General features: G+C 43.6%; 1 protein-coding gene across 3 annotated transcripts in view; it reads right to left on the reverse strand.

The window, feature by feature from the left end:
* LOC126175392 (protein scarlet-like) overlaps nucleotides 1-20,882 on the reverse strand; it is a 412,406-nt gene that overhangs the window by 98,105 nt on the left and 293,419 nt on the right. For all 3 annotated transcript variants that reach the window (XM_049922174.1, XM_049922175.1, XM_049922176.1), the window contains exons 7-9: nucleotides 20,242-20,431; nucleotides 16,094-16,119; nucleotides 15,911-16,016 (exon numbers count right to left, since the gene is read on the reverse strand). In XM_049922174.1, the coding sequence (XP_049778131.1) occupies nucleotides 15,911-16,016; nucleotides 16,094-16,119; nucleotides 20,242-20,431 (322 nt within the window). The remainder of the gene's footprint in view (nucleotides 1-15,910; nucleotides 16,017-16,093; nucleotides 16,120-20,241; nucleotides 20,432-20,882) is intronic.

Raw genomic sequence — 20,882 nt, forward strand, 5'->3', positions numbered from 1 at the left:
AAGGGAATCAGTACGTACAGAAAACACACCATTTCAATTCCTATCGCAATGTACCGTATAGAAATGACTATCATGATAGACGTAAAAGTAATGAGCACAATTTTCAGCGTACGTTTAATAACAGTCGGTCTTGCCAGCAGCAAAATCATCCGCAACAACAAATTATCATGAATGAACCAGACAGTAGATATCATCCCGAACGTAATACGTCAGGAAGAAATAACAGAACAGTACAAATAGTTGAAATGCCACAGCATCCTCCCAAAAATAATAGCACGTCAGATAGAATTTGACTAGATACAGTACAGGTTGCATCTTACAGTAACTATTACATTGTACGGAATAATATTCTGTTTCGCCGCTCTCACCCTGACAGCAACAATTGGTTATTATGTATTCCTGACGAGCTCGTTAACAAATTAATTTGGTATACTCATTAAAGTTACACACATTACGGAGCCAGTAAATGTTTTCTTATAATGAGACAGAACTGTTATTTTACCAACATGGAGAAACGTATTCGACGAGTTTTAGCGTCATGTAAAATCTGCCAGAAAGCTAAGTCAGATACGACTTCACATATTCCTCCATTACATCCCATTGTACCTGTTAAATTGAGACACATGGCTGCTGTAGATATTTTTGGTCCGATTCCCAGGACTAATAGAGGTTTTTGCTACATCTTTGTCGCTGTTGAACTCACTTCAAAATTTGTTACTTTCACTCCGTTACGCAAAGCTACTGCTAAAACTGTTTCGAAAGCATTTGTAAAACATTTTCTATTCCACGTAGGGCATGTATTGAAAGTAATTTCCGACAATGAATCACAGTTTCGATCTGTTATATGGACACGTATGTGTACATAAAATGGGAACCAGTTTTGTTCTAAGGTCACACAAAAATGAGACTCGCTATCCATAATAATTATTTTTAATTACAATTTAATTAATTTTCCGTGGGGAAGTTACACTTGGCTCCATAATAATTATTTTAATTTCAATTTATAAATTTTGTGGGGAGGTTACACCGTTGATAAATATCTTCATATAAATATCAACGGGGACAGTTGAAAATGTGTGCGCCGCCTGGACTCGAACCCGGAATCTTCTGCTTATATGGTAGACGCCCTATGCGTCTTAGCTACCGAGGTCACAGAGGATAAAGCGACTGCAGGGACTTATCTCGGACACGTTCCCCATGAGACCCACATTTCCAACTTACTGTCCACACACTACATTTGTAGTGCCCCTGCCCACTATTCACATTTCTCACGGCTGTCAATCTACCGATTCCCGTAATGCAATGTGAGTGCATCCGCACTGAAGACGATCATTGGCTAGGAAGCCTTATCTATATGAAGACGGTATCCGTTCGGAACAGATACCATTGGTGATTTTGCAGCTCTCGAAGAATGAAATTACAATGAAATCCAGAACTTTAGCTGCTTACAGGCGTTGATAAACATTTGTCTGAAAGAACACATACCATCTTCATGGAGATAAGACTTACCGGCCAATGATGTTCTTCATTCCGGATGCACTCACTTTGCCCGAAATCTTACGGGAATCGGTAGATTGACTGCCGCGAGTAATGAGTATAGTGGGCAGTGGCATTACAAATGTAGTGTGGGGACAGTTAAGTTGAAAATGTTGGTCACGGGGAGCGTGCCAGAGATAAGTCTCTGCAGTCGCACTATGCTCTGTGTTCTCGGTGGCTCAGACGGATATAGCGTTTCTCCTGCAAGCAAGGAATCCCGGATTCGAGTCCCGGTCCGGGCACGTATTATCAATTGTCGACATTGATATTTATCAATGCCTGTAAGCAGCGAAAAGTCTGGATTTCATAGCAGTTTCAAACGCAAAATTTGTCAAAGTCTTTCTGCATCTCCTTACAATCGTCCACGGATGACACTTAGCATTAACGCTGAACAGTCTCATAGCGTTGCTGATCCCATCAGAGAAATCGTTTAAGTATACACTGAGCTGACAAAAGTCGTAGGATACCTCCTTCAGCTCGGCGTAGAGTAGCTTCATGACATAGCATAGACTCAACAAGTCGTTGGATGTTCCATGCAGAAATACTGAACCATGCTGCCTGTACAGCTGTCCATAATTACGAAAGTATTGCCATGTCAGGATTTTGTGCACGAACTGATAATCGATTATGTTCCATTAATGTTCGATTGTATTCATATCGGCCCATTTGGATCGCCAAATCATTCGCTCGAACTGTCCAGAATGTTCTTCAATCCCATCGGGGACTACTGTAGCCCAGTGACATAGCTCATTGTCGTCCACAAAAATTCCATCGTTGTCTGGGACCATGAAATCTATTAATAGCAGCAAGTAGTCTTCAAGCTGCCGAACATAGCCATTTCCAGTCAATGATCGATTCACTTTGACAGAGGGTCCAGTTCATGACATGTAAATACACTCCACACCATTATGGAGCCACCAACAGCTTGCACAGTGTCTTGTTGACAACCTGGGTCGATGGCGTCTTGGTGTTTGCACCACACTCGACCCATACCATCACCTCTCGGCCACTGAAATCTGGACTCATCTGACCACGCCACGGTTTTCCAGTCGTTTAGGGTCCAATCGATACGGTCACAAGCGCAGGAGAGACACTACAGTCGATGTGGTGCTATTAGCAAAGGCACTCATATCGTTCACGTGCTACAATAACCCATTAATAACAAACGTCCCATATTGACTTCTGTGGTTATTTCAGGCAGTGTTGCTTGTCTGTTAGCTCGGACAACTCTACGCAAACGCTGCTACTCTCGGTCATTAAGTAAATGCCGTCGGCCACTACTTGCCGGCCGCGGTGGTCTAGCGGTTCTAGGCGCTCAGTCCGGAACCGCGGGACTGCTACGGTCGCAGGTTCGAACCCTGCCTCGGGCATGGATGTGTGTGATGTCCTTAGGTTAGTTAGATTTAAGTAGTTCTAAGTTCTAGGGGACTGATGACCTCAGATGTGAAGTCCCATAGTGCTCAGAGCCATTTGAACCATTTTGGCCACTACTTTGTCCGTGGTGAGAGATAATTCCTGAAATTTTTCATACTCGGCACATTCTTAACATTCTTGACCTCAGAATACTGAGTTCGGTAATGATTTCCGAAATGGAATGTCCCACGCGTCGGGCTCCAACTACCATCCTGCGTCCAAAGTCTGTGTATTCCCACCGTGCAGCCATAATCACCTCGGTAACCTTGTCACACGAATCTGATGAATATAAATGACAGCTCCGCCAATGCACTGTCCTATTGTACCCTGTGCTCGCGATCCCACTGCCATCTGTGTATGTGGACATCGCTATCCCATGACTGTTGTCACCTCAGGGTATTGAGAACAGTAGAGCCTTTATTACGCGTCCTTGGGGAAAAATCGATGTGGTTTTAGTTTTTGTAGACCATTCGTCGCCCAGTATAACGTACTGGGTTATATTACTCACAAATTTATCTAGCCAATCACACCTTTGCGAAGATTCTTCGCATAATCTTATTTTGGTTTTTGGTGGCCAATGTCGCACAGTGTCTAGAGGCTTTTGAAACCGTTTACCTGAATCTATTGTTGCATTATAAAACTCTTCGCTTTGGACGACAAAGGAAAGTGGCACTTCCGCCTCGAAGGTATCCTCGAAGAAGACATCACAAAACTGCAATCACAGACGAAAACATCATTCTACATCTACATGACTACTCTGGAATTCACACCTAAGTGCCTGTCAGGGGTTCTTCCAGCCATCTTCAAGCTATTTCTTTACGATTCCACTCTCCAACAGCGTGTGAGAAAAATGAGCAAATAAATCTATGCGTACGAGCTCTGATCTTATTACGATGATAGATGATCGCTTCTTCCTATTCAGGTTAGCGACAGTAAGACATTTTCACATTCAGAAGAGAAAGATGGTGTTTGAGATTTCGCGTAAAGCTCTCGGGGCAACGAAAAACGTGTTTTACAACTAGCACCCCAACTTGCTTAACACATGCCTGACACTCTCTCGCCTATTTCGCGATAATACAAAACGAGAATCGCTTTTTAGAACTTTTTCGAGGTTGACTCCAATCTTATCTGGTAAGGATCCTATATCGCTCAGAAATACTCTAGCAGACGATGAAAAAGCGTAGTGTAGTCAGTCTCTTTAGTAGACCTGTTACATCTTACAGGCGTCTGTCAACAAAAAGTTGTTTGGCTTGCGTCCCTACAACATTATCTACGTGATCGTTCCAATTTAAATTGTTCGTAATTGTAATTCCTATGTATTTAGTCCAACTGAAAGCCTTTAAATTTGTGTGATTTATCGTGTAACCGAAATTTAACGGATTTCTTTTCTCTGACTTCACACTTTCCATTATTTAGAGTCAACTGCCACTTTTCGCACCATACAGATATCTCGTCTAAATCATTTTGCGAATACTTTAGATTTTCTGATGACATTACTAGATGCTGAATGACAGCATCATCTGCAAACCATCCAAGAGGACCGCTCAGATTGTCTGCTTAATCTTTTACGTAGATTAAGAACATAAGAGGGCCTATAACACCTCCTTTGGGTACACTGGATATCACTTACGTTTCACTGGGTGATTTTCCGTCAGTTAATATATACTGTGACCTTTCCGGCAGGAAATAACGAATCCAGTCGCATGACTGAAGTGATAGTGGACGGGCAGGCAATCTGACTGGATGTCTCTTGTGAGGAACAGTGTCAAAAGCGTCTAAAAACTAGAACTATGGAATAAATTTCCAATCCACTGTTCGATAGCACTCATTATTTCTGAGAATAAAGAGTTAGTTGTGTTTCACAAGAACGATATTTTCTGAATGCTCGCTGAGTGTGTGTCAAATCGACGTCAGTGAAATGGGCTTGTAATTCAGCGGATTATTCCTTTTTCCTTTCTTGAGTGTTCGTGTGACCTGTGCGACTTTCCAGTCTTTTGTTACAGATCTTTCACGTAAGTATGGAACACCGTATCAGCATATTCTGAAAGGAACCTAAGGTATGCAATCTGTACCGGAAGACTCGCGTTTATTAAGGGCGTTAAGTTACTTCGCTACACCGAGGATACCTACTTCTATATTACTCATGTTGGCAATTGTTCTTGATTCGAATTCTCGTATATTTACTTCGTCCTCTTTGGTGTAATTTGTGTAACATGGTATTGGATGAATGGCAATTGTATTGTAATAAATGTCTGAGGAAGTAATCATCTCAACGGAAAGAATACTGCCCATTTAGCACTAACACTGAGAGAGTGATATGCAAGATGGATAGTGAACAAACGCAAATGCGAAAATGAATTTTTCAAAAATATTCACACCGTTTCATGAAGAATTCAATGAGTCGTGGGGAATGCCAGAAACAATACAGTACTCAAAACAGCGAGTTGAAGTCCAATGCCAGCACTAACAACGAGAAGTCTGTTTCATCTACCAGATGTCTTATGTGATACGTATTCGCAGTTGCGATTACGTACCACATCCATCTATATAATGGAATGACGAGAATGAAAATTTATGCCAGACCTGCTAGTACTTTACACCTTTTTTCTTTCTTCCTTTTTTATATATACAGAAACAGAATCTTTCGCACTTCGTGCCGCGAGAATGGAAACATCTTAACTGAAAATAAATATTTGCGTCGTAGGTAATCAAACGGAAATAACTGACACGTCAGTTTGAGGTTGCGTTGAGACAAGGTGGGCAGGTGTCGAATTTTCCTTTTTTATTAATTTTTTATTTTAATTTTTTTAATACTTACAAATTGTTATACAAAAAAGGAAAACTGAATCGGAGTTCATCTTACATGGCTTCCGTCACTTAAAAACGAAAAAAAAATCTTTTCCAGTCGTTGCCTACAACGATTTTTTAAAATTTTATTTTTATTCATTACAAACTAAAAACAAGACAAACAGGGCCACAAAAGTAAAATAATCTGCGTAGCAATATTCCTGAACAGGACCTTGACGAGAACACCTTAAGGACTGGTTAACTGATGCTTTGACGACGAAATAGAAGGTTAAACATAATGACGAATAAGTGGCGATACCGCATACAGTGGCCATACATTTTTGGAAGGCGAGTGGGTTCCTATCACTCCCTCAATCTACAACGTAATGAACATAATGGTCTAACAACCACGTAAAGGTATTCGACTTTGCTCTCGGCAAGTAGGAGGAGTCTGGACGCAATACGATACCAGCCGAAAGGGCAGTCGCAATAAAACGAATTAAAAACGCTGATTCCTTCATAAGCCAGTGCCAGTTCGCTTCGTGGCCATGACAGGTAAATCTGTGTTGTGACGTGTCTATGGCGGGACAGCGACTATACTGATCCGTGACACTAAATCCAATACGAAATATGCGCTCACTGGTGGGTAACAGATCGTGTATCACGTGATACCACGAGGACGCCACCGCCACTGGTCAAGCAGGAAGGCTAAGATGGAATCACACCGCCTTCCAACAAGTTTGCGGTGATGCCCGTTCAATCGGGGCCGTGCAGTCAATCCCTCTCCCGCGCATTAACAAAAATCTGTTAGTGGAATGCTGCCCTTGTAGAATATCAACCCACAAATAACTGACACCAACGTAAAACTCACGGATATGTTTTAACTGGAAACTGACTCGATCATCATCAATAGGCGTATCAGGACTGCCCGGACGCAGGTAGTGAAATGACCGAGACGTGAATGTGTGGACTGCGTGAGAGATAGTCAGTACAGTGCGCCGAACAAATAACACAGACGCTTTCCTTCGACTATCACAAAGTTCCAAATCCCCGAGAGAACATGCACTCGCAACCACTACGTATCGTAATCGAAAATGTGATACTTCCATAAAAAAAAAACTAGCCATCATCGCGGGAAGGGTAAAGATCTGAGCAGTGTAATAAGCTTTTCATAAGATTTGGATATCCAGACTCTGAACTTTCTGAATCAGGTTAAGGGAACGTCGTTCAAGTTACAGGATTGCTCCCTTTATCTTCTTTTTAACCGACTTCCAACTAAGTGTAGCCATTTGGAGTGGAGAACAGTCAATTACGACTCTCAAAGATCTATCGGCCACCATCGACCGCGAGACGACAGCATTTGTAAACCGCGTAATTCCATCAATCAACGTCGGTCTTTGTTGATGCAGGCACCAGATACAAGCAAAAGTCATCCAACGTAGCCTTGAGCAAATGAATCGCAATGGGAGAACGTAGTAACACCGTCACTCATCGGCGTATGTCACAACGAGGCTGTTTCGCACAAGAGTGTCCATCCTTCTAACTGAGCGACGAATCTTCGAAGAAGGGGCTCATTTGGGAGAACAAACAATGACATTGAAAGCAGAAATCTCTGAGGAACACCCCTACGGATAGTAATATGGGGTGTCACTTGGCCATTGACAGCCACCGAAGCTTGGATACGCGTAAACAAATTACACAAGACTCTACACGCGTAAATTGTGAACCCAACGGCATCCATGTCTGCAACAGGACGACATGGCTTACCGTGTCGAACGCCTTGTCAAAAATGCCAGTGCATCAGGAACAGAAGTAACAGCAGGCACTGATAGGATGTCACGACATTCTGCCATCGGAGTCAGCGAAGTACGACCAGCAATACAATTTCGCTGGTCGGTAACAATTTTTCCCAGCAACACAGACAGTTGCCTATCCACCGTCCTCGTCACAGTTTTATAATCAGAATTTAATAGGATAATAGGGCGACATTTATCAGTTGTTGCCTGGCCAGAATTAAGAAATGAACACAAGTTTTTCAACTTCAAACGAGTCTGGCACAAACCTTCCTCTCGACATTTATTTCAAAAGCAGTGTAAAAGTAGTAGCCACCAAACGCCAAAAATGCGCAGAAAACTCCTAATCAGACAATCCGAACATCGGCGACTTGCTAGAGGGTTATCTGACAATAAGGTGAGAGATTTCGTCACATCAGAAAAACCTTTAAAAACGCAGCATTATGAGCAGGTGTAAGTCTGCGATCCAGAGACTGAACGAATAAATCGGATGACGTAGCGACAGGAACGGGTACCTCAACATCCCAACATAGAATGACGTAGAGCTTGAAATATGTCCTTTTGTGTCGTCACAATATTGACGTCCTCTGGTTTGAGAGGCGTTATGCACACACGTCGATGACGAGTCTGATGTCGAATGAAATTATATAAAGAAGTCAATTCATCCGCTACCTTGGAACGTGGTTTGGTCGGCAGCTTTAACCCTCCCATTGACGCTGCTCCAATCGTGGCAGTTGCGCCTCATGTCTGTAACCCTAGAGCAGTTTAAGGCACACTTTCATAAAGGTCACATAAGAGAAAGTAATAAAATTTTTGCGTTATCGAAAATGACCGCGCTCTATCAGCGCAGAATCGTATCAACGTTTGTCTGAGCCTCGGCTTTGCCAGTTGAACTGACCATTCTAAAATAGGGGCGTAACGCGTAGATGAACGAAGACAATCGTCCCACACTTCCCGGAATACCTAATCGACAGACGGGTCCTCCAAGTGCGCCAGATTCAGCATCGAGGGCGATAGAAAGAATTCCATCAACTGTCGCATGTGATTTAAAGTAGCAGCCACTGCACAGTTGTCAGCGGCGTAGATGAAGTCGACAGACAAAATTCTATCACCCATCTATCATACAAATGAACTCTGTAAAACCTACTGCTAGAAGTAGCAGTAAAATGGGTATAGTTATTAAGGGTCGAATATTTACACACCCAAACATCATGCAGTTTCAAGAAACGAATTCCCCACAGAAATTAAAATTGTGAAACTGATCCTCAGGACGCAACACACAGGTAAAATCACTACATTTCAAAATATTCGGCGCATTTTTCCGTAACAAATAAACCACCTCTTTCTTATAAAATCGGAACATTCAATGTATGTCCCCTAGCGGACGGTGAATAAAGAAGAATCACGCTCAGGTGAATAAAACGTACATCCTGGTCCTCTACCGTTATCAAGAACTTCAGTCGCTTCAATAGGAATATCTTCCCTAAAAAAAAAACAAGACTGTCCCCGCGGAACATTCGGAAAGCAAATTAAAGACATTGGAAATGCGAGTCCATTGTACTTCTTGCAGGAATACCTCATCCGCACAGGAATCATACATAAACTCATGCAACGAAGCGAGACACTGATCCGATTCCATCCTGTTAAGATCCAAAGAAAGAAAAGTCTGCATAGTTAACAAGAAAAGATATTTAAAGTGCCGATCAAGCTGGTCGTAGGTCGTGTTGAAAAATGAAGAGCATAGAGACAGAAGTGATGACACTTTCTGCAGGACCTGACCATCATTTTGCAGCACAATGCTTAAGCATATACAAATACAATGCAAGCTGTTACTGATTTCTTTGACTGATGGGGCTGCTAAGTGCTGTACCACCTACAGCACTCCCCTGACTTAGGCCCTAGTGAGCTAAACTCGATTTCCAAGCTGAAGAAAACGCTTCACGGTATTCACTTCGGAACTGCTACAAGTTCGTCGGGCAATAGGCCGTGCCGCTCGAACTATCAACACAACTGGCACTGCTAAGAGTATCCTACGACTTCCACATCGCTGGAAACTGGTTATACACAATGCTGGTGACTACTTTAAAGGTTAGTAAAACTTCGAAACACGTATCTACTTTGTACGAGCTGTAAATGAATAGTTGCCACTATTTAAGTTCCAACCGTCGTATATCATGAAATGAGATAATCGTGTGGCATTGTTGGGCAGGAGGTCCCATCCGGGGAAGTTCGGCAGCCGAGTGCAAGTCTTATTTGAGTCGATGCCACATTGGGCGACTTGCGTGCCGGTGGTGAGAATGAAATGGTAATGAGGACAACACAACAACCAGTCCACGAGCGGAGATAATCTCCAACCTGGCCGGGATTCGAACCCGGGCCCGCCGCATGGTAGGCGAGCACGTTACCACTCAGCGACGCAGGCGGACTGGTGATATCATAATCAGTAGTCACAGCATCAGAAATGCCACCTGGCGCAAAACCCAGCGGCAGACCACATATTACTTGAAAAACGGTATGCAGGGAATACGCGAAGAGCACTCAAAAATGCCTTGAGAGCGTACGTTATATACCAAATCAATGTAAAGAGATATGGTTTTATGTCCCTTACATTTCTTAACAGGCGGGCAATACATTAGTGGAGTAAACAAGGACCTCAAGCCCATATTAACTAAGGGGAGTTCTCCAAAATCTCCACTAACAATGCCATACTATTTCCGTCGGAGTATAAGGTATCACACTAACGACCTATCATAAAATGACGAACCCATCCAAATAGGAACTGACACATAGCGAGTTATATCGCGATAGGTAATTCAGGGATGAATAAAGCTAAAAGATAAGTAAATATGTTAAGACCAACAAAAACTTAAAAATATAAGTCCTCTAATTAATTAACATACGTGCGCATAGAAGGGGGAACAGTTGTGAGCGGAAACGAGTTATTAAATTGTATAATATTATAAACTAATCATGGAGTGGAATATTACTACTCAAAATATTTCAAGTGACGAGGGATCCAAGACGATAAAAAAATGGTACAAACCTAAAAATGCCAGGAGTCTCAAGCCGCTTGTGACTTACAATAGTAGCCCATAAACTCACAACTCATAGCTGTCGTGAGGTCGACATCAATCAGAAATCCATAAACACCTTAAAACACGTATCTGGTAAGAATGTCATAACATTCCCCATAAGCTGTATGGTGAAGTAAAGGACAAAGCTGGAAAAGTAACCGAATGCTACTCATGAGATGCAGTCTAGAAGTTCCGAATATCCTACACATGAACTGGGGAATGTGTCAGTTTTGGTCTAGAAATATAGCTGGCTAAGAAAGAGGTGTGCGAACGAACAGATAACACCAAATCACACCACAAGGAATCTGTAAAACATCTTACCATCCTAAGTATCAAGAATACCGAACTATCGAAAAAAATCTATACATAGAAGTGTACACGCTTACATACGACGAAATACAAAAACACGGTCAATAACAAAAAAGTGCTACATACCAGAAGATTGTAGTGTTACATAATGAAATATAAAGAGTTGCAGAAACAACCAAGATCTATGAGCTAACCCAGCACTCACAGTAAGGGGATCTACCATGTGTCACAGGCAAACAATCAATGCGTTACTGTAAAAGTAAAAGAGTACGTGCATACCAAGAATCGTAGATACAAGATTACAGATAGATAAACGTGTAGATTGTCGTAAACATAATGGTAAAAAATATAAAAACCTGAATTAGTAAGGAGGTACATAAGTATAGGTAAACCAAGGTAACACATTTTGAGGCAAAGAAAACAACGAAATAACAATATGAAATTTACTGCGAAACTCAAAAATGGCACATAATATCCAGTCACTAACGTGCCGAATTCATCATGTGTTACTCTAGCCATATGTAATCGGTAGTACAGTTTACAGAATCCATAATATAATAAGTAGCTATTATACTAAATATCTGGCACACAGTACCTACTATACTACGGTACACCTGCTATAAACGATAGTATCGGCAAATATGGGTCGTCAAAGAAAAGCTGGAATCCTAACTAGTGAGAGCAAGTCATGTATTCCCAATAAAATGACAGAGCTGGTTGCTTTGGAGTGCTGTATGTGGTGTAGAGTGATACCAGGCAGTCATGAGAGCCTCCAAACGCGGTGTATGTCATGGTAACAAAGTGGCGCAGACATTACAGTCCGTTGGAGAGTGCCAGCACATTGAACAGGATTATTTAGTATTTACGAAGTCAATATAGTTCGGCTTTATAAACTTAATATAGTTCCAGAAGATTATCGGTTACACAACCTCAAGCTTCGTCTTATGTTCGTCCATCATGTAAAACTAATCACTACAAGCTAGTTGCGAGTAAATCCTGAAGCGCTTGTGTCTTCTTCGGTCAGAAATAACGGCGAACCTTTATTATGAACACAGATAATCCCTCACAAGGGAATGTATCAAAAACGGGCCAGTCTCAAATTTCTCGTAAGCTTCGTCTCAGCTTTCTGTAACACGAAAGCTCTATATCTGCGTATCAGATGTCATGAACCCTTTGTCCTCATCATGCTGGGAGATATTCATCGTGATAGTCCCGTAGTAACAATACTTCAAGATCACTGTCTCGTATTATAGGCACTGAGTTTAAAAATCGTTATCGATCACAGTTTGCTTCGGAGATTTTGCGACGTTGTCGAGAAGTAAACCACGTACATGTTAATTTCCGGCCCATATATTAATTCAGTCGAAGCAGACACTGTGGCAAGATTCTGTCTTAAGGACGACAGTAAGTTTCTAAACGATTTGAGACACGTGCGCACAGGAGAGAAATACACGGGGCATTTCAGTAAAGAAAAGGCTATGTCACAGTAGGTAGTACATACTAGATTACTTACTTCCATGTTCCATACAACATCTAAATGATATCTTTATCGAAGTGATGTGGAGCGAATCAGTTCGCTAGATATGTGCACAGCTTTAGCATTAATCATTAAAGAATTTTTTTTGGTCCAACTCATGTAACTACAAACACAAGAAGCAACATGAAAGCAAAGACGAACATTAAACGACTCCCTAGCTCTAGCAGAAATTGAATTAATCCGAAAAGATGCACGAATGAATGAAACTACACAGAAATGAACGTTCTTTCATACTTCTTAGATATTTTAAACCCTCTGAATGGAACTTCCAGGCAAATTTCATTCTCTTTGACCATTATTGTGGCGCAGAGCTGGATTCGCTATCATGTGCGTCTGCTTGACTGGCTCAGGATTTCGAGAGTGATCATTATCAGAGTTGTGTTTCGACCAGTAATAAACATTTCGAGATCAGGAGCTAAGATACACAGTGAATTCATCAGTCATCAAAACTCTACCGCGAACCGCTAATGTTGGAAAGCTGCAAGTAATCTTTCTCACGAATCGCTTCCCTATTCATATAAAGATCACTTAAATTATGGATGCTGCTGGGTCAATAAATAAACGGTAACTGTCTTTCTTTATCCAACAACGCATGGAGAGTTTGAGAATCTTCATCTTCCTTGTCGATGTTGCTGGTGTATGCGTTTAACCACTCAGTGACTTCATTATCGTGGTCATATTTCTTGGGGTGTTCCACTGTGTGCATCTGTCTCACACCCAGCTGCAAAGAGCTATCTTTCCGAAGATTAGCCTCCACAGGTCTCCTTTCTTGAATCGATTAAAAAACTTTTCATTAATCCTAATTTATCTCAACATCTGTCATTTCTACCGTCGTAGGATGACTCGAGGGAGCGACAGTATTACGATCTTGTGTGTTGAACCAATTTCGTAAGCCCGAATTCAGTACTTCGACCTTCTTTCTGCTATCTCCCGTTTCGGTGCCAGTATGGCCACTGAGTGAGGATTTCGAACTGCTTGCTGGTTTTACGTAGAACTAAAACTTTCTAGGATTTTAGTTACATCGGTTGACAAAATTTCTCTTTCAAAGTCGTTAAATGCTTCTCTCATTGCTCTCCTTACGCTCATTTTAGCTTCGTTTAGCTTTTTATAGCAACATTCTGACTTCTCTTAAATTTATTTGTTTACGTAGCAGTTTTCTAATATGGCTGTTAAACCACGACGGATCTTTGCCACTCTATAAGCCCAGGCTCGAACGGTTGTTACGTCGTTTTAAATGGCTGCGAGTCGTCCACCATTTCTTATATGCACGCTAGACGTTTCGTATTGATTCGCCAACACACAGAACAACTCCATTCACAGTGTGGTGCTAGGCACGTCCAAACAGACAGCGAATGTCTGCCATTACGACAGACCCTACGTCGACCCATCCTAGTGAGCTGATTCCATCTAACCGACGAGCACATACAGGGTGTCACAGAAAGGTACAGCCAAACTTTCAGGAAACATTCCTCACACACAAAGAAAGAAAATATGTTATGTGGACATGTGTCCGGAAACGCTTGCTTTCCATGTTAGAGCTCACTTTATTACTTCTCTTCAAATCACATTAATCATGGAATGGAAACACACAGCAACCGAACGTACCAGCGTGACTTCAAACACTTTGTTACAGGAAATGTTCAAAATGTCCTCCGTTAGCGAGGATACATGCATCCACCCTCCGTCGCATGGAATCCATGATGCGCTAATGCAGCCCTGGAGCATGGAGTATTGTATCACAGCCGTCCACAATATGAGCACGAAGAGTCTCTACACTTGGTACCGGGGTTGCGTAGACAAGAGCTTTCAAATGCCCCCATAAATGAAACCAAGAAGGTTGTGGTCAGGAGAGCGAGGAGGCCATGGAATTGGTCAACCTCTACCAATCCATCGCTGAGCCAATCTGTTGTTGAGAAGCGTACGAACACTTTGACTGAAATGTGCTGGAGCTCCATCGTGCAAGAACCACATGTTGTGTCGTACTTGTAAAGGCACATGTTCTAGCAGCACAGGTAGAGTATCCCGTATGAAATCATGATACCGTGCTCCATCGAGCGTAGGTGGAAGAACATGGGGCCCAATCAAGACATCACCAACAATGCCTGCCAAAACGTTCACAGAAAATCTGTGTTGATGACGTGATTGCACAATTGCGTGCGGATTCTCGTCAGCCCACACATGTTGATTGTGAAAATTTACAATTTGATCACGTTGGAATGAAGCCTCATCCGTAAAGAGAACATTTGCACTTAAATGAGGATTGACACATTGTTGGATGAACCATTCGCAGAAGTGTACCCATGGAGGCCAATCAGCTGCTGATACTGCCTGCACACGCTGTACATGGTACGGAAACAACTGGTTCTCCCGCAGCACTCTCCATACAGTGACGTGGTCAACGTTACCTTGTACAGCAGCAACTTCTCTGACGCTGACATTAGGGTTATCGTCAACTGCACGAAGAATTGCCTCGTCCATTGCAGGTGTCCTCGTCGTTCTAGGTCTTCCCCAGTCGCGAGTCATAGGCTGGAATGTTCCGTGCTCCCTAAGACGCCGATTAATTGCCTCGAACGTCTTCCTGTCGGGACACCTTCGTTCTGGAAATATGTCTCGATACAAACGTACCGCGCCACGGCTATTGCCCCGTGCTAATCCATACATCAAATGGGCATCTGCCAACTCCGCATTTGTATACATTGCACTGACTGCAAAACCACGTTCGTGATGAACACTGATCTGTTGATGCTACGTACTGATGTGATTGATGCTAGTACTGTAGAGCAATGAGTCGCATGTCAACACAAGCACCGAAGTCAACATTACCTTCCTTCAATTGGGCCAATTGGCGGTGAATCGAGGAAGTACAGTACATAGTGACGAAACTAAAATGAGCTCTAACATGGAAATTAAGTGTTTCCGGACACATGTCCACACAACATCTTTTCTTTATTTGTGTGTGAGGAATGTTTCCTGAAAGTTTGGCCGTACCTTTTTGCAACACCCTGTATATCTTCAGTGCCGTTACTTACGTCAGTGGTGAAATCTCACATGGCACTGACGCGCGGAATGGCTGCGCGGTTTGAGGCGTCATGTCACGGACTTAGCGGCCCCTCCCGCCGGAGGTTCGAGTCCTACCTCGGGCATGGGTGTGTGTGCTGTTCTTAGCATAAGTTACTTTAAGTAGTGTGTAAGTCTAGGGACCGATGATCTAAGCAGTTTGGACCCTTATGAATTCACAAACATCTGGACATTTTACATGGCACTGGTTATGAACCATCCAGAGGGTTCCGAATGACCAGTGTGGGCTTTCGATGACGTGCACAGCGTTTTGTTTGGCTAGCGTATACATGTAGCATCACTGTCATTGCCTTAATCGTCGGCAAATGTCTTCCCCGTAAGAAGCAGCACAACCCAGTGGCAGCTGGCAAGCCCATTCTGCTGACAGCTCGGAGTGTACTTACGACTTTCTGGCCTATCCTGATCCACTGGAGGGTGGGGTCCCTGAACACCTGCAGCCACGCGCGCCACGTCAGCAGCCGCAGCTTTGTGGCCCAGGACGCAGGCTTGCTGTAAGACACGACCAGGTCAGCAAGGGCCTCGGCCCACGCAGGAAGCGGCAATGGCTGCGGTAGGCGAGTACTTACAACATGTTGATCCTGCGTGCGGGCTCCTGCAACACAAGAATATTTCCAGTCTAACACTGGCCCAATTCTGTGGGGCTTTCTTAGGAAGGCTGTTGGCAGGGTAGCCTGTTGAACCAAACCGGTTGTGACGTAATAAATGAGTATCAGTACAGCTGTTGTGTTTTCTTAGTAATATTAACAATCAGCTGTGAGAATCAATATGATAAATATTAATTATGTGTTTCATTCTTTTTTCATATATTGTTTGTGCATAAGTTCATAGCGCTTTTTTATAAGTTTACTAAACACAGCAGATACACATAACAGAGTTTTAGTCATCAATAATATATTTTCACTACTTGAAACAGCAGCCAGCGCTGGAGTAAATTTTCGATTCAGCGACTGCAGAAATAAAGTGGTTTTCAGTCAAAGAACTCATCGATCTATCTCTGGAGCGTATTTTCATCCGGAAAGGAAGCTCCTTGAAGATTGTTAGATAGAGAGCAGAAAGGTAAAAATCTGAGAGCACAAGGTCAAGTGAATAAGTGCGGTGCGGAATGACTGCCCAAACCTGTTTTGCATGGTGTGTTTTTCGTCAATCTAGCAGATTGAGGGCGGGTGTTATCATAATCGTTAGTCTTGGATTACGTCGACGTTTGAGCAGTTGACAATAAATGTCAGCAGTGACGGTTACACCACAGGCAAGCAACTCGTACTAAACTACACTGTCACTGTTCCACCAGATGCATAACATTATGTTTTTTGGAGGTGCCTGAGTATTTGTGCGGGGAATTGCTGTTTTAGCCAATCGATGACGAGCAAGCAGAGTTGCAGACATGGCCAACCGCTGATTTGTGTTATTTTGGCTTAGAGCTTGCGATACCCATGTATCGGACTTTTAACCTACCCCATCGCACTCAAATGTCGGACAGTGGTGTAATTTTCACAGTTTATCACATTTGCCAATTCCCGAGTACACTGAAGTGTATCACTGTCGATTAACCCGTTTAAAAGATCTTCATCAAACCGCAAAGGTCTTCCTGAACATGGAGAGTCAGTAATGTTAAAACGATACTACTTAAAACGAGACAACCATTTCCTTGCCATGCTCTGTCCAGTGACATTATCGCTATACACGACACAAATGTTTCTAGCTGCCTTCGCTGCGGTCACCCCTCCACTGAACTCAAACAGAGGAGTATGTCGGAAATGTTCCGATCCTCCAGTTGGCACTCGATTTTCTAGCGTTCACAGCTCCAATTACTATCTCTAAATGACAATCAACAATTTGTAAATTCAAATAGCAACAGTGAACTACGAATGAAAAACGACGATCGATAAATAAACTCATAGCAAGTGGAGTAGCAACATGTAAAACAAAACACTACGAGTTTGTTACCAACCTAATACCTTTCAGCTGCAATAGTTTTTTTTTCACTTTGGCTATAGTTAGTAAATATGACAGTGACAGCCGGCCGGGGTGGCCGAGCGGTTCTAGGCGCTACAGTTTGGAACCGTGCGACCGCTACGGTCGCAGGTTCGAATCCTCCCTCGGGCATCGGTGTGTGATGTCCTTAGGTTAGTTAGGTTTAAGCAGTTCTAACTTCTAGGGGACTGATGACCTCAGATGTTTATGGGTATACTACAGTTTTTATAAATAAGAGAAAATGATAATCATCTAAAATTTCAAGACATGTGTTTTCCGTTTTTATGATTTAGCAGCAAAAAGAGAGGGACAGAACTACAAACATTCAGGACTTTCATAATCTCCCGAAGTGCTCAAAAATACGAATAAATTCCAGAAACGCGTCGTACTGCACACAAAGAAACGTAACTGCAGTGTACTTCATTATTTAGTTCGTTCAGCACTGATTGGCACTCTCCCTATATATGTGAAAAGTAACAGACGAACATGTCTGTCGATTTATATGTGAAGATATACTGTAGTACTCTTGGTGAATAGTTCTCGGGTTTCCAGCCGGGTGGTGATGTTAAAATACCGAGACGTTTTGGGGAGTGTCATGCTCATCGTCTTCTGGCGAAATAGCGAGATACGCGGATGCTGTGATATATGTGCTAATGGAATCGCCCCCTCCACCTGGCTACGAGTGGCTGTGTACTGTCCAGTCGAGAGAGGCGCAGGGGACTATGCAGTGGTTGGGGTAGTGAGTGCTCCATTCGCATCTCTGTGTGGGCATTACCGCCGCGTCTGGTGCGCTAGATTGTGCTGGATGAACTCTCGTCGTATCGCCGCTGATTCCATGCTGCAGTTAGTTGCTATCCTACATCTCCTGTGAATAGAGAATGACACCAACTAACTGCAGTATGGAATCAGGAGTTAGAGCAACACGATGAGAGCGCGACCAGTACCGTCCAGTTCTCAAGACGTGGCCGGAATGCCCACACAGAGATACAGAGATGTGAACAGAGCACCCGCTAACCGCACGACTACAGCCTCATCCCCCTCCCCCCCCCCCCCCCACCCCGCCCAGCCGCCCGTTCGTTGCCAGGTGAAAGTGGCCTCTCCACTAGTATGAATATCACAGGATCCGCATATTTCGACACTTCGCCAGAATATGACGAGTACGACACTCATTGAAACGTCGCACTATTTTAACACCGCCACCCGGCAGCAAACCCGAAAACATTTCGTCAACAGCATACCCCGGGAGAGCCTGTATTCGTAAACTACAGTATTGTCTGCCGCCACCATATGATGTTGCTGTTTCCCATCGGAGGCGCATTGCAGCAGCAATTGTTCTGGCTTACAAGTATGCTGGTGTACATCGATAACATGGAAGCAGATATGCATGGGCAACGGCGGATAGTGTGGTTTATATGGGGAGATTGACTGACTGCTCCATTCAGCCACAAGACGTTTGTAACCATATGTGGGGAAACAGCGCCAAGCCGCAGTCTGTGTTTCGTTGGACATCAGAGCCCAGAGACGGCAGGTAGTGTGCTGAAAAACGCAAAAGCACTGGTCGTCCAGGAACTTCAAGCAAGCTAAATCGTGCCCAGAGTGTCAATGATGTGGAAAGGGGACACTTGCGATCACGATTTATGAACTAGAGGAGGCAACAAGGAAATCACTGAGAACGTTCACACCATCTCCCATCAGGATCTAAAGATTGAGAAGGCCTGTGCACTATGAGTGTCCCATTTCCGTCACCATTGCTCTTAAAGAGAAGCGTGTGAAGATATGCCAACAGGTGGTGGAAGAGTAAAGCGCAGATCCATTGGAATTCTTTGAGCATCTTGTCACTGTCGATTATTCTTTATTCTTCCACGAGACTCCTGGAAAGAGACGCCATCTATGCAGTGGAAGCTTACTGAGAGCTGTCGTCCCAAGAAGTCACCACTGGAGTAATCGCGCAGAAGTAAATGATGACTCTTCTGGGATCAGGAAGGATACTGCTGGTGAACTGGCTGCTTCCCAGAACGAACCTCAACAGTAATTGGTACTGCAGTTCACTGAACCAACTCCGCCGACGCATTCAGCAACGGCGCTACGGAAAATAGGGCTATGGCGATCTGCTCCATCACGTCAACGCGCGGTCACATGCCAGTCGCCAGAGCATTCCCACATGCCTCGAACTAGGGTTTACTGTGCTGCCACATCCTTCACATTGATCAGATATTGCTCCTAGCGACTATGCCCTGTTCGATGCAATGAAAGAAATCACCCAGTGTAAGACGTTCACTTCATGCGGTTAGACAGCAATGGCACCGGGATACACACGAAGAATGGTTTTCTACACAGATGCGGCAACTGGCAGAACGTTGGCAAAAGTAGATGACGTTGCCTCGGAATACTTGTAATATAATCTGTGTTCGTTTGTTCAGTAAATGGATGCAATAAACATAAAAAATAGTTGTGCGAATCATTTTCGAACAATCGGAGTATTTAAGAGAGGGGTGGAATTCTCAAAACTCTTCATATCCATTTCATCATCTTCGTAGCGGATTAACTTTATGTGTGTGTGGAGGGGGCGGGGCAATGGGGGTAGAAGGTCTTCCTGAGAAGAGAAGACTAGCAAATGCTTACTAGAATTGTATCACTTCAAATCTTCCCGACCTTGCAACCCAGATTTCAATCCGTTTTCGAGTGTACTTTCAGGCTGCCGCTGTCAGCGTATCGTAAACGTAGTGTGTCTGCCAGTACTTACCACGACGAGGTCCGAGGTGGCGGAGACGCGCACCAGCACGTCGACGTCCTGGGCGGCTTCGCTGACGGCGAAGTGGTCGCACAGCCGGCGGATGTTGAGCCGGCAGTCCTCCTCCTGTCCCGGCGTCACCGCCAGCGTCCGCACCAGGAAGTCGGCGGGGTTGAACGTCGGCGGACACCGGAAACCCAGCCTGCGGACACAGACACACTGTGCCAGCGCGCAGGTGGCCTCGTAGATGCCAGTCTTGCTTTTGCGAAGATGACGTGATGGACAGGAGAAACTATGGAAGCTACTAAACATCTTGTGTTAGAATACTATGTCTCCTCCGGCAGAAGCCACATAGTAGTCAAACCTGAGATTATCCACAACTCGTTCGACCACAGCCTTGTAAACATTTACTTCACTGAAGATTTTTGACCTTCAAAAGAGAAGCAGTCGCCAACAGTATGTAAACAGCAGTTTGGTGCCCAACTAAAGTCATCCAAAGTGGTCAATTGCATATTCAGTGAGAGTGAATCCTGGTTCTTAGTTCTTCTTTTGTGAAACCTTGCTTTAATTTCATGATTATAGGTCAACGGGAAGTAGCCTGTAGGCTTTGATGACTTTGCGAGAATCAAAACATGTGACATAACTGGTCATAG

Source organism: Schistocerca cancellata, chromosome 3, assembly GCF_023864275.1.
Source record: "Schistocerca cancellata isolate TAMUIC-IGC-003103 chromosome 3, iqSchCanc2.1, whole genome shotgun sequence".
NCBI lineage: Eukaryota > Metazoa > Arthropoda > Insecta > Orthoptera > Acrididae > Schistocerca > Schistocerca cancellata.